This window comes from Alexandromys fortis, unplaced genomic scaffold, assembly GCF_014885135.2.
Source record: "Alexandromys fortis isolate MF-2015 unplaced genomic scaffold, M_Fortis_MF-2015_v1.1 scaffold_144, whole genome shotgun sequence".
In the NCBI taxonomy this organism is placed as follows: Eukaryota; Metazoa; Chordata; class Mammalia; order Rodentia; family Cricetidae; genus Alexandromys; species Alexandromys fortis.
Genome location: NW_026068021.1, coordinates 4,207,946 through 4,221,546, shown reverse-complemented (window position 1 = coordinate 4,221,546; position 13,601 = coordinate 4,207,946). Strand labels below are relative to the sequence as shown.

At 53.8% G+C, this 13,601-nt stretch overlaps 1 protein-coding gene across 1 annotated transcript in view; it reads left to right on the top strand.

Moving 5' to 3' along the window:
- Positions 1-387: 387 nt before the first annotated feature.
- Positions 388-13,601, top strand: part of Fam20c (FAM20C golgi associated secretory pathway kinase) — a 52,935-nt gene continuing 39,721 nt past the window's right edge. Inside the window, exons 1-3 of the mRNA XM_050163203.1 lie at positions 388-1,023; positions 2,662-2,840; positions 11,479-11,557. Coding sequence (XP_050019160.1) covers positions 431-1,023; positions 2,662-2,840; positions 11,479-11,557 — 851 coding nt within the window. The 5' untranslated portion in view covers positions 388-430. The remainder of the gene's footprint in view (positions 1,024-2,661; positions 2,841-11,478; positions 11,558-13,601) is intronic.

Here is a 13,601-nt window from a genome sequence, read left to right as displayed (position 1 = left end):
GCAACCTGACAACGCGGAGAAGTAGCCTTGTCACCCGCCCAACACCCGGAGTGGCCCAGCGGGAGCTTTGCACTCTGGATCGGAACCCTTGCGCCCCGGCCAGGATGAACAGCCGCGCCTCTTGCCTACACGCCCAATGAGTGTGGTAGCCGTCCCGGAGACCTTCGTCCGCTGCTGTGTTCCCAGTCACTTCTGCCACCAAGTCCACAGACAAAGGCCACTGGCTGCCCCCCGAGATGGCCTGGAGAGCTGGTGCTTTGGTAGCGGGTGTCCTCCACGACGTCCGAGTCTGGGGACAGCCCCTGAGCTGGTAGCTGCTCGTGCGCTGAATGGACCTTGACCCGCGAGTCGTTGCCGGCTTGGTGCCAAGCTGAGGGGTGCCGGTGTAGCGCGCGTCCGGAACCCCCTAAGCACGCTGGCCTGCGCGGCCATGAAGATGATCCTGGTGCGCAGGTTTCGCGTGCTCATCCTAGTGGTGTTCCTACTGGCTTGCGCTTTGCACATTGCTGTTGACCTGCTACCCAAGCTGGACCGGCGCGCTGCGCGATCCACGGGGGAACCCGGCTGTTCCTGCGCTCAGCCGGCGGCAGAGGCAGCTGGCCCAGGCTGGGCCCAGGCGAGGAGCCGCCCGGGGGAGTCGGCCGGTGGCGACGCAGGCTGGCCCAACAAGCACACACTGCGCATCCTGCAAGACTTCAGCTCAGATCCAGCCTCTAACCTAACCTCCCACTCCTTGGAGAAGCTGCCTCCTGCAGCAGAGCCGGGTGATCACGCCCCACGGGGCCAGGAGCCCGGCTCCCCGCCACTCCGTGACCGTGCGCACCGCCCGCTGCTAAGAGACCCTGGGCCTCGGCCTCGGGTGCCGCCCCCTGACCCCAGCGGGGACGGATCGCTCTTAGCCAAGTTGTTTGAGCATCCACTCTACCAGGGTGCTGTGCCTCCTCTGACAGAGGACGACGTCCTGTTTAATGTGAACAGCGACATCAGGTTTAACCCCAAGGCAGCGGCAGAAAATCCAGACTGGTGAGCAGAGAATGAGAGGCGGGGGTGGGACTGGTACGGCCGCTCCTTCCGGGAATAAAGACACCCCCCTAGAATGCTATTTCACGGGCCAAGCATTTTGTGTACCGTTAGGAACCCTTAAAGGAGGCTGGGTAGGGACGCCTGGTGGGCGGGGCAGATGCGCCTCTTGCTCTGAGCCCTGCCTTTGTCTCCACAACGATTTCCTAGGGAGAAGGGCTGATGGGGTTTGGGAGGCCCCCAGTACCCTGGTGTGGGAAGCTGGCGGCCCACCAGGAGCCAGGGGAGCCCAGTGCTCCACCTACAAGGAAGCATGCTGGCCAGCCCTGGCGAAGGCTGAGGAAGCAGATGAATGAATATGTTGGGAGAGTCAGCCAGGGAGAGTGGGAGCCGCCTTCCCCTGGGAGGGGCTGGGCTGCTGGCTCTGAGACGGATGGGTGAGCTGTTCGGGGTGGACCCCTCAAGAAAGCCTGAATGTACCTAATAAGTCTTTTAAGTCCAATCACTGGGGACAAAAGCAGCTGAGAAGTGATGTTGGCAGTGTGGAGAGAGACCTCCTGGCAAAGACGTGAACCGGGCCACCCTGCCTGGCGCTGGGGAGGAAGACGAGCCATCCTGGAGTTATCTTCCAAGCTGCCCAGCTTTGTGTCCGCCCCCTCCCCCACGGCTGCACAGATCCAAATAAGCCCTGCAGAGTGAAATATTAACCACCAGCTGGCTAGAGCAAATAACCTGCAAAGGTTCCCCGGGCTGCCCGTCCAAAACAGCCTTAGAAATCCTTTCTCTCCCTGGAATGTGACCAGGCCCTGTGCCTTGGGCCTGCACATGGGAGCTGTTTGGTGGCTTCTGGGCTGTGCTGGCCAGAAACTATCCAGCAGAAACTACAGAGAGTGGTCAGGGTGTGGCTTCTTGGAGGACCCCAACCCCACTTTTTGCTTCTAGTGCAGGACAGACTGGAGTTGAGTCCTCACCTGTCAGTGAAGCAGAGCTAAAGTGGCCCCTCTTCCCCTCCAGCCTAGCAGACTCCCAGAGAATCTGCTCTTCCTCCAGACAACCCCATGGCCAGAGAAGGCAGGCAGCAGGTCTTATTCTGAACCTGGGCTGAAGTGACTGATTCCATAGTCCAGCCCTCCCCACCTATGGCTGCACTTGTTAAAATCAAATTTAGCCCCTTGCATCATCCTGCCCCTGGTCTTTGGAACAAAGGCAGCAAGCTGGGGAGGTTTCTGGCTGGCTGGGTGTGCCTACGACTTTCAGGCTGTCTGGTCCCAGGAAAAGCTGACAGTCCCTTCCCACACACTTCCAGTTGACATCATTCTTATGGGGGGCACTTTTGGTGACCCCAGGACAGAGGCGCGGGGATAGCGCTGACACTCTGGGTCTAGGCCAGTGGTAGTTAGGGTTGTCTGTGGCGTCTCTGGAGGGTAAATAGGAATTACAGGCCTCCAGGTGTATTATTAGGCAGTGGAACCACAGCCGGGGAGGAAAGTGCAGACAAGGCAGTGCACAGGCAGCTTTTAGTGAACCTGTACTTTGAGACCAGAGTCGCAAGCCCTGACCCTCAGGACCAGCTCCCCAGCATTCCTTGGCCTCTTGCCTCTCTGTTGACACTTGACTGTTGTCTGTCTTTGTTCCGTGTAGGCCACAGGAAGGTGCTGAAGGAGCAGAATTCTTGCCTACTGGCGAAGCAGCCGTGGACCTCTATCCTAACTGGCTCAAATTCCACATCGGCATCAACCGGTATGAGCTGTACTCCAGGCACAACCCGGCCATTGACGCGTTGTTGCAGGACCTCGGCTCTCAGAAGATCACCAGCGTCGGTAGGTAGCCACCTGCTTGCCCTTGGCGCAAGTGCATCTTGGTGTGGGCACAGCAGGGCTGTGCGGAGCTGGCTTCCTAGGCAGGTCACTGGCAAAGGAGCTGCTCTTTTGGGGGTGTCTAGGTGGTCATCTTGATGATCCAGGAGCCAGATGGATGCTTCGAGGTTCATTGCTGGCAAGTGTAGGTCATCACTTTGACCCCTGATAGGGTTATACACGCAGACATATAGGCCCTCCCTCCCCTGTAAAAGAATACCCTGCTGACCCACAGTGGCTGCCGCACCTCCTGCCAGCACCTGCGCGTGGGCCACCTTTCTTCCTCCTGCAGGGGCAGCTAGATTGCATGGCTCAGCCGGGGTGGATGTTCTGAACCAGCTCCCTTCAAAACTCAGTAGGGGTTCAGGGATCTCACCAGGTCAGGGGGGAGCAAAGCTGGAGCCTGGGTGTCCTGGATGGAGCGGTGTTTTAAAGGAACATCTCCAGGTTTTTGTGAAATCCAGTTTTCAGTTGCAGGAAAACAGCGTATCAGAGCAGTTTCTGAGCAGGTTTTGGACTGTTGTCAGGTTGTGAGTGGTTGATAGTCCCTGTGGCTGGAGAGGTGGCATAGGACAGGCTAAGGGCTGGGCTGTGCAGGGGTGGCCCTGGTGTGCCCAGCTGCACGTGCTTGGGTAGCCTGCCATGTGTCTTGAAAGCAGATCTGCTAACAGGCTCCCTCCGGTTATGGGCTCTGGGCCAATTGCTGACTTGGAGCAGTTAGAAGCTGCCTGCCTGCGGCAACCACCTCTTTAGAGGTGTCTGGGGCTCTGCTGATCAGCGTGCTGGGCTGTTGCCTGGTCGAAAAAGCCAGGACCCAGTTTCCCCAGGGTTTGGTCAACTCACTGAGTGAAAAGGATTAAGCTAATGGTCTTCCACCCTCCCTTCTTCCCCCAGAGAAATCCGAGTGCGCCCCCACCTGACCCTGCCATGCCCCGTGCGGAATCCAGAGGCTTCAGGATGAGTGAGGAATAGTCCTTGTTAGCACAGAGACTTTGCTTTAAAAGAGCCACAGTCCATGCCCCTTTCTCTTTGGAGTATAACTGTTGAAGAAAAACCCAAACTGGGCATGAAAGTGAAACCTGTCATCTAGCTATGCAGGAGGCTGAGACAGGAAAATTGAAAGTCCACGGCCAGCCTGGGTAACTTAACAAGACCCTTTCTTAAAACAGAAACAGAAAAGAGGACTGGAATGTAGCTTAGTAGTAGAATCCGCAGTGAGGGGTTGGGGGTGTGGCTCAAGTGTAGAGCACCTGCCTAGAATCCCCCAATGAGGGGTTAGGGGTGTGGCTCAAGTGTAGAGCACCTGCCTAGAATCCCCCAGTGAGGGGCTGGGGTGTGGCTCAGTGGGAGAGCAATTTCCTAGCACGCGGAAAGACCCAGTGGTGAGACCAGCTTCCAGAAGTACTGTTGCCTCTGTGAACCGTTCACCTGAGAAGTAAGGAACATGTACTGCAGTGACCTTGAAGAGGGTGACATCCTTAGGCTCGTGCAGGAACAAGCTTGAGTGCTATCTGATCCCCACAGCTGGCCAGCTGTTGTGGGGGCTTCGGTTGTTAGTCCCTATTATCACTGATACCGGTTCTATGCAAAGGTGAGGGGATCTATCCCAGGATCTCAGATCAAGGCAGACTGGGGTTGCAGGGCCTCACCAGAAGCTGTGCTCACCCCAAGGAACTTTGTTCATCTTCATGTGCTTAACTTTGAGCCCCCCCCTCATGGTCTGATTTACTTGGGAAGGATGGTGGTGCTAGGACCCCGACTTCACAGTAGGATGAACAGCTCTGTGGCTGATGAGGAAGCAGCCTAGACTTGACCTGTGCCTTGGTCTGGTGGGGCGTCCTGGAATCAGCCAATACCCTTCTAGGCCACGGGATGCTTGAGCGGATCCTACACTGATGTGCTAAACACAATGGCTGAGGTGGTTTTCATCCATTCCCAACATGGACGTGCTGGGTCCTTCATTCTGCAGGTGCCCAGCAGCTATCAGAAGGCAATCAGTAGAAATGGCCATCACCCAGGCAGACAAAGGACACTTACCCTGCCCCCCTCGCAGAGTGCTGAGGGATCCCAGCTGCACCAATCACTAGCCACAGTGACTTCAGTCAAACGGCTGCCTGGCAGCAAAATGTGATCCAACCCGAATGCATCTGGGAGTTGATACATAATGAGTTTGAGATCATTGTAAAAGGTGCCCTTTTCTCCCAAGGTGAGGTCATGCCTGCTTCGGGGCTGAGAGTGTTGGTTGTGAGGTTCTGACCCCCTAGTATTGGGGATCACTGCTAGCAGGGTATACGTCACTGGAATGCTTCCTTTCTGAGTCCACCAGTTCTGCTGCCCAGAAGGTTCAAAGATGTGACACCTGCCCCACAAATAGAGAAGGCTTTGGGGTATAAATAGGAGTCAGGGGCAAGAGCAGAACTGGACAGCAGCTACCTGGCGGATCTCCGTGTGGCAACAATGTTTCAAGACACACCAAGCCGCTTTGCCTAGGGACTTGGAGTCAAAACAGGTGCCTGTATCTTCTCAGGGTTGCTGAGTTTACACCTGCAGAAGTGGACCGGACATCTCGCTCCGCAGGGAGCATCCGGAGATGACTGGCCATGGCCACAGCACAATGCCCTGGAGACTGCACACTGCCCTGGAGGCTGCCTGTTGGAGGCAACTCCCTGCCGCCCTGGCTAACCTGACTCATCCCGAGCTGCTACAGAGGTTGTAGTGGGTGTAAAGGTCCAGCCAAAGTTTTGAGCATACATCTGGCTCCTTGAGACATAGTCTCTCCTGGGCATTCATCGTAGCGTAGCCACTGGGTAGGTGACAAGCTGGGTGCCCATAGGCAGGATTTGCTTCTGCCCAGGGCCTGGTGCTACCATGGCCTGGAGTCAAGTGGAACCTTCAAAAGCTAGTCCTGCCTTCCAACTTCCCCCCACAACTAGGGAAACTGAGGCTACAGAGAAGGAAGATTTGCTGGTGGGGTAGTATCCCCTTGTTTCTGACTCAAGCTTCCCTGGAGCCGACCAGTGATTACTTTATTTTTTATATTTTTAATTTTGTGTAAGTATATGTGAGGATGTCTGAGTAGCTGTGTTGTGTTTATTAGTGTCTGTGCACATGTGTGTATAGGTGTGAGTGCGTGTGTCTGCAGCTGTTTATGTGCCCGTGGTGTGAAGGTCTGAAGCTGGCATTAGTGTTTCAATTCTTTTTTTCATTTTTAACTTGTTGAGTCGGGGTCACTCACTGAATCTGGAGCATTCTGGTGCTAACTAGCCTAGCTAGCCAGCTTGCTCGGGGATTCCCTGTCCGCCTCATTAGGGCTAGGATTGCATGTGGCCACCACGTTTGTACAGCTTTTACTTGGGTTCTGGGGTTCCAAACTCTGGTCTGTGTGCTTGCACAGCAAACACATTGTCCACCGAGCCATCTCCCCAACCCCAGAAGTGGTGGCTTTAATCTTCAAGTTTTTCATCTCACTTTGAAATACGGAGCTGGGAAATAACTCTTGTGATGGAAAATGGTGCGGGGGGGGGGGGGTGTTCCACGCCCTCTTGGACCCGTTCCATCAAGTCTCGCCTGTTTAGAACCTCTTGCTCCTTTTCATGAGGCTCTGTGTGGCCCACAGAGCAGCTAGCCAAGGCCAATAGAGATTTATTTATAGCCAGGCTCCAGGCTGCCTGGTAAACGGGCCACTGCTACCTTTAAAGAGACTACACACATGGCCCGCCATGCCTTTGGCCGGCACCGGTGGTAATCAAATCGTGTACAATCATGGATACAAACGCTCTACACTTGAAATTACTCAGGGGAGAGAGAAGTCTCCCTGGGAGCAGAGGGTGAGGCAGCCTCTGGCCTGAGCAGAGATCTCTTAAGGTGGCTCCATCTAGGTCAGATCAAGGCCCGTGGTATCGAGAACAAGGCAGAACAAAAGAAAATAACTCCACCGGTCTGAAGTCCTTGTCACTAATTGATCTGCCGGAGGGAAAGAATGGATGGAGATGGAATCTGGAGAATTGGCTGCGAGCTTCAAGGAACAAAGGACCCGTGACTGGGGTGCCCCGGAAATACTGCCTATGAAGCGGGGAGGGGGGAGGGGGTGCGGGGACTTCTCATTCCTGTCTGATGAGACAGAGCTAGTGTAGTTCTCAAGAGGCAGTACCAGCCACAGCAGGGTTACAGGTCCTTGCCTCTCTGACTCAGGGCATGCATGTAGGGTGGGGGAAGAGGGTGACTGCGGTCACAGACCTCAGCAGTAGAGGGACGCCCTGAAATAACAAGGACCCCAAGATCAAATGCACCAAGTAAATGGCTATTGCCTGCTCAGTGCCATGGGTTGGAAGGTCAGGAGCCGAGGGTGGTCTCCAGTAGGGATTTGGGTTGTCCCATCCCACCCCACCCCTCCCTGTTTTCTCCTTGTGCAGCCAGGAAGCTGCAGGGATTGAGCCCAGCTCCCACTCACCGTCTTGGCTTTTGGCAAGCCAAGCTCCATCGGTGTATTTCTGGGCTTTCTTGTGACTGCCACTCTCAAAATAAAAGTGAGCTCCCTGAGAGGCGGCGTGACATAGTAACACCAGGCTGCAGGCCACTAGGGCAGAAGGTGCACCACGTGTGCCTGGTCTGAGCCAGTGATGGCCCCGAAGCCCGGAAAGCCTCTCAATGGGGCCAGAAGCTTGGAGACCTGGCTGCAGCCACCGTCAACGCCTGCTCGCTCAGATTGTCCAGCCCCTCGTGTCAGGGTGGGTGGCTGCAAGGCCAGGGTCAGCGACTCTGCCTCTGGCTGCCACATAAATGTACCCCATGCCCATTTCCTCATGGTAAAGATTGGCAGGTGGAAGGGGACTGTGGGTGCCCGGCGTCTGAGCCACAGGCATGCTTCTCCAGTTCAGTGACATGTGAGACAGGCCAGGAAAGGCTGAGTGACATTTTCTCTGAATGTGAGTCTTCCCTAGGGAGGCCTTCACTTACAATGCAAACACCTGCCTCCATTAATCTTCTAGAACAGCCCCTTAAAAGGCAGCAAGGGGTGTGTGGGTGTGAAAATATTCAAGCTACTGCCCCCAAACAGAATCAACAGTCCTCTCGCCTGGATGAGACGACCAAGGTCAAGCCCAGCAAAGGTGATGGTCCCCAAGGGCCACCAGTCAATATCTCAGGTGTGGCCCATTTCCTTAGTGCCCAATGGGGACAGCCTAGTACAGAAGCTGGGGGGTGTTTGCATCTGTTGCCCACCTAGACAGACACCCTGAGCCTTTGCTATAACACAAAACAGTCTGTGTCAGATATGTGGGGTCTGGGCTCTGACCAGAGAATACCCTCAGCCAGCTTCAGGCAGCTTGCAGGGCTAAGGGTGGGCTGAGTCAGGACAGAGCCTTACTTTTACAGTTTGTACCTCAGTCACCTCAGAGATCTGTGTTCTAGAGCTCCTGGTTTTTGCCTCCTTGGGAGGAACTGGCCATGTATGGCGTCAGGGCAACGGAGAGGCAGATGGGACCCCGTTAGGAAAAGACTGACTAGACTGGGAGGTAGCTAAGTGGGTAGCGTGCTTGACTAGCATGCTTAAAGCCCTGGGCTGTACCCAGCACTGCATAGACAGCACTGAGGACAGGCAGAGGCGAGAGGGTCACGAGTTCAAGGTCATCCTCAGCTATATAGCTAGTTTTCAGTTACGCAAGAGCCTGATCAAAGCAAGAAAAGCAGGTGGCAGGGGAGGAGCGGAGACAGACCTAGCTGACCAGATTAACACAATATTTTGCTATCTGAAAGCCTGGATTACAGACTTTAAAAAGAGCCTGGCCCAAGAAGGAACCATTAAACCCAGGAGTCTCTGTGATTAAGCGAAAATGGGTCGTACACGGAGACTTGATGGTGCCACCAACTTTTTAATCACTTCCTTCTTTTCCGCTCTACCAGAAACGCGGTGGATGTTCCTTGTGCAAATTTAGAAAGCACAGATAAGGAAAAACAGAAAATTAAAATCCCCTGCCAGGCTCCCGAGGGAGAGGTGCAGGCTCGTTGCTGGTCTGTGTATCAGGGCTGAAAAACCCATGTGTCCCTGTCTTCAGGGGGAAAATGAGCTTCCTGAAGCATGAATGTTTCATAAGCTGCTTGCTCAATAGTCAAACCGTAAGCACTTTGCTGTGTCACTCAGAAGGAAGGCAGGGTGGTAGTCACACCTGCCCTCACTGCTGTGGTTGCATCCCGAGTTTGAAAGGAGCATGACGTGTGTAATGGCCCGGGGAGGACACAATCTTGTACCAGCCACTCTGGTCCTGCGGAGCCCAAAGTCAGTCTTAAGTCCCTAGTGCAGCCCGTCATACACAGCCTATAGCCAGGTCCTCTGCGAATACCAGCCGGGGGACTGTCCCCTCTGTATAGGTGAGTCCAGGCCACTGCTGTTCTTTGAGCCTGATCCTCTCCACAGCCTTGTGAAGGAGTATCATGTGACTTTCCCTGAGTATCATGTATCAACTAGGAGGAGGGGCCCTCATGAATCTTGCAAGTTTCAGGAACTTCCTAAGCCTTTTAAGTTTCTTTTACTTCCTAAATCTTCTTTTTATGATTTGTTTATTTATTATGTACACAGTGTTGTGCCTGCATGACAGAAGAGGACACCAGATCTCATAGGTGGTTGTGAGCCACCATGTGGTTGCTGGGAATTGAAGTCATAGCCTTTGGAAGAGCAGGCAGTACTCTTAACCTCTGAGTCATCTCTCCAACCCTGCTTCCTAAATCTTAATGAGCCTCCCACCAGGAGTAATATTGTTATTTGTTTGAGTTTTTTTTGACACAGGGCCCCATTATGTAGCCTTTGCCGTCCTGGAACTCACTGTGTAAACCAGGCTGGCTTCAAACTCAGAGAAATCCACCTGCCTCTGCCTCAGCCTCCCAAGTGCTGGAAATTAAAGCATGTGTAGCCACACCCAGCCAAGAAGAAATGTTTTAATTTGAAGGAAATATCTGCACAATGATAAGTAAGCATCTATGGCCCCGTTTTACAGAAAGGGAAATTGAGGCTGGAAAATTAAAGATTTCTTCCAGGATATTCAGCCTGGGGAAGCTAAGCAGACTTTAGTGTCTAGATCAGAATGGACCACCATGACCTTTCTTCCACTGAACATTTTTTTTTTTTTGAGGCAAGGTCTTACTATGTAACTTTGGGTAGCCTTGAATTCACTATGCAGACCAGACTAGCCTGGAACTCATAGAGATTTACCTGTCTCTGCCTCTGCTCTGAAGTACTTGGATTAAAGATGTGTGCCACTATGCCCAGCTCCACCAAACCTTCACACTTCCTGTTCTGTGGCATACACACACACACACACACACACACACACACACACACACACACGAGCCTCCCCTGACCCTGGTACCGACAGCCACAGTCCTCTGCCAGTCCTGTTATACCTGGGACCCAAATGGCAAGAGCATGTCCCCTGACTGTCACACCACCTGTTTTCAGATTCTAGAGACCCCTCTGCAGCCTTTCTGTTCTTTGCCTTCCTCACTACAACCCCCCAGGACCTACGTCTGCTCTTTTGTGACCAACCCTAGGCCTCTCTCCCCCAAGAGTGGCTCTCACAATGACCTCAGGCACAGCCTACATTGCCTCCTACACTAAGGAGTCTAAAGTTATCTTGCCCTTTGTAACTTCCTGTCTACCCGCGTGTCCAGTGTAGGCTCTGACTCCGTTACATCTGTGATGTTATCACTTGCTCTGAGCCTGCCAAGGATACGGGATGCCTCTGTACACACCAGGCAAGCTCCCATGTAGACGGGCTTGGCTACATTGTGCAGTGTGAAGGCCCCTTCGTGTCCTTGTGCCTTGAACAACCTGGGGGCCTTTGCCACAGCTGACCTGGATCAGAAAACCCCCCGTGGCTTTCCTTTCCCCACGTTCATCAACAAAAGAGAAATCCAAGGTTGGGGGAAGAAAGATTGTCTTGGAAATCCATCAGCTTTCTGATGTGGTGAAGTGCCAGAGCAGTGTGTCTTCTGGAACCTTCTGAAGCTGTCATATCCCTCCATGTCCTAATGATGTAGGAGCTTCTAACCTATAGGTATTTGGGGGTCTTCTCAGAGAGACCACTCAGACCTTCACTAAATCCTAGTAGCTTGCCTGTACCTAAACAAGCAGTGGTGTGTGTGTGTGTGTGTGTGTGTGTGTGTGTAGATGCAGGTGGATATTGAGGGTGTGTAAGTAAGGGGATGTTTATGTAGGAGTGGGGTGGGGGTATTTGTGGGTATGGAGGTCTTCATGGGGGCATAGGGTGTGTGTAGATGTGAGCATGTGTTTGTGTGAAGGTGTGCATGTGTGTGGCTGCACTCCTGGACTGGCAGGCAAGTACACCTGCCCATTCCCTGGGACCTTTGTGGGCTCACACTGTGGAGTTTGCTTACACCCGACTGCTGTATCAGAAGGGGCTCCAGCTAGCTGGGGTGCATTATTGCTGCAAACCCTATCTTCTCAGGCACAATGGGAGCCCCTCACCACTTGAAAAAGATCCGACTGGCTGGTGCCTAGAACCTTTGTCTGATTCTGCTGCCTGGGGGCAGTTGGGGGGCCTAAGGCAGCCACTGAGTCACCCTGTTTGTTCTTCCCTCCCTCCTGCAGCCATGAAGTCAGGGGGCACACAGCTGAAGCTCATCATGACCTTCCAGAATTACGGGCAGGCGCTATTCAAACCCATGAAGTAAGTGCCTGACACTAGGGTGGGCATGAGGCGGGGCCACCGTGTGCAGGCATAAGGCCGGGCTGGGAGGCAACATTTATCTGAGGGTGAAATGCAGTGGCTAAGTGAGTAGCCAGGCTGTCTGCACCCTCCTGGTCCCTCTCCAGCCTGAAGCCATCATTCCACACCTGGGGACGGTTGTCCATCTTGTTCTGGGAGGGTGAATGTTTGCATTTAACAAGGGGCTGGCAATGTGGGCATGTAAGGGACCCCTGGAGGGGAGACTGCATTTTTCTAACAGGCTCGGAAACTGTGGGGGACTCCACACAGGACTGGGGTTGCCATCTAGAGCTCTGCAGGTGGTATGGTCATTTCTCGGCCTGCTGTCCAGTCCAGGTGATCCGTGGGGAGCCTGTGCATCATAAAACTCCATCCTGAGGAGATAGCTTTATCAGTAAAGGGCTTGCCACAAGAGCGCGAGACAAGAATTTGATCTGCAGCACCCACGTAAAAAGCCAGGCATGGTATTGCACACCTGTAGTCAGTGCTGGGGTGGCAGCGACAGGAGGATGCCTGGCACTCACTGGCCAGTCAGTCTAACTGAATTGGTGGGCTCCGGGTTCGGTGATAGACCCTACCTCAACATATAAGATTGAGAGCATGCATGTGCACACATACAACTTCACCCTAACACAAAGCAGTGCTAGAGTGGGCTCGCTACCCCACGGAGCATCACAGAAGAGGTAGAAATCTCATCAACAGTACCAGTGAGGGAGCATTATGCAGCACGTGACCCGGCACACTCGGGAGTTACTAGAGCTTGTATCTCATTGCCACAGACCCTGCTCGGCCCAAGAGTTTGCATTTTGCGGCAGCCAGGCTATTGTGTTGCTCTTTACCGCATGGTTTGCAGCCGCAAAGGCTAAGGAGAACGTGCAAGTCGTGGAAGTGAGGCTGCTGGGTGCAGGTCCCCAGGGACCACCCAGCTGTGCTGACTGACCAGGTGTCCTCTTTCTGCCCTGATATTTCTACAAATCCAGCTTCCCCCCTTCCCGTTTAATCTTCAAATTTAAAATAAACGCTAAGTACTTCGGAAGCAGGGAAGGCGCTTTGCTCTTCCTGTTTGTCCCGTGTCCCCAGGAAGACCAGCATGGGTTCAGGGGAGAAAAGTGGACCTCCCTGGCTTCCCAAGAAGGACAGTGAGCCTGTTTATCTTCAGGAGCCCAGACCTGAGCACTACCCACTCCCACAGGCAAAGGAAAACCTGGTCCTAGGGTTTAAGCCAGGAAACAGTGAGCCCTCTGCCGCTGCCTGTGAGGTCGCATGGCCACGGGTGCCGCAAGACCGCGTGACTGAGCGCGCGTTTCTTCCCCTCTTCATGCAAGAAAGTGGTGTTTTCTGTGCCCCGCAAGCATCTGTCCTGTGCAGGGAGTGACGTCAGCTTGGCATGAGAAGAGTGGTGGGCTGGATGCCACCGCTTGGGAGTAGTATATGCAGTGAAGCATTGGATGTCCCTGCCCTGTAGGAACAAGCAGAGGGTCTCCAAATAGCCTGTAGCCTGTGTGGTCATCCCAGGATGTCCGAGAGGGCCAGATGCCAAGGAGGGCATGACTTCCTGTGATTTCTTAAGGGGGCTTTAGTGGAGATGGAATCTCACTGTATCCCAGACTAGCCTCCAAGTCAGCAATGCTCCTGCCTCAGGTTTCGCAGGGTGCTGACGTTACAGATGTGTACCTTCACATGTTGTGTGAAGGAGACTTGCTCCCTCTCCAATCTCTCCCTTCCTTCTTCCTTCCTCCCTCCTCTCCTCTTCCCATTTTTGCTCTCTTTTCTTGGGTAAATAATTTTATGAGCCTAGCCTGGCCTCAGATATGCTCTGTAGCTGAGGATAATCCTGAACTTCTGATCCTCTTTCTCCACATCCATAGTTCTGGGATTACAGGCATGTGCCACCACACCCCGTATATGCGGTGCTGAGGATGGAAGGAACCCAGGGCGTCATGCTAAGCAAGCGCTCTACCAACTGAACCACATTCTCGCGCTATTTTAAGGCCTCTGGTTTTCA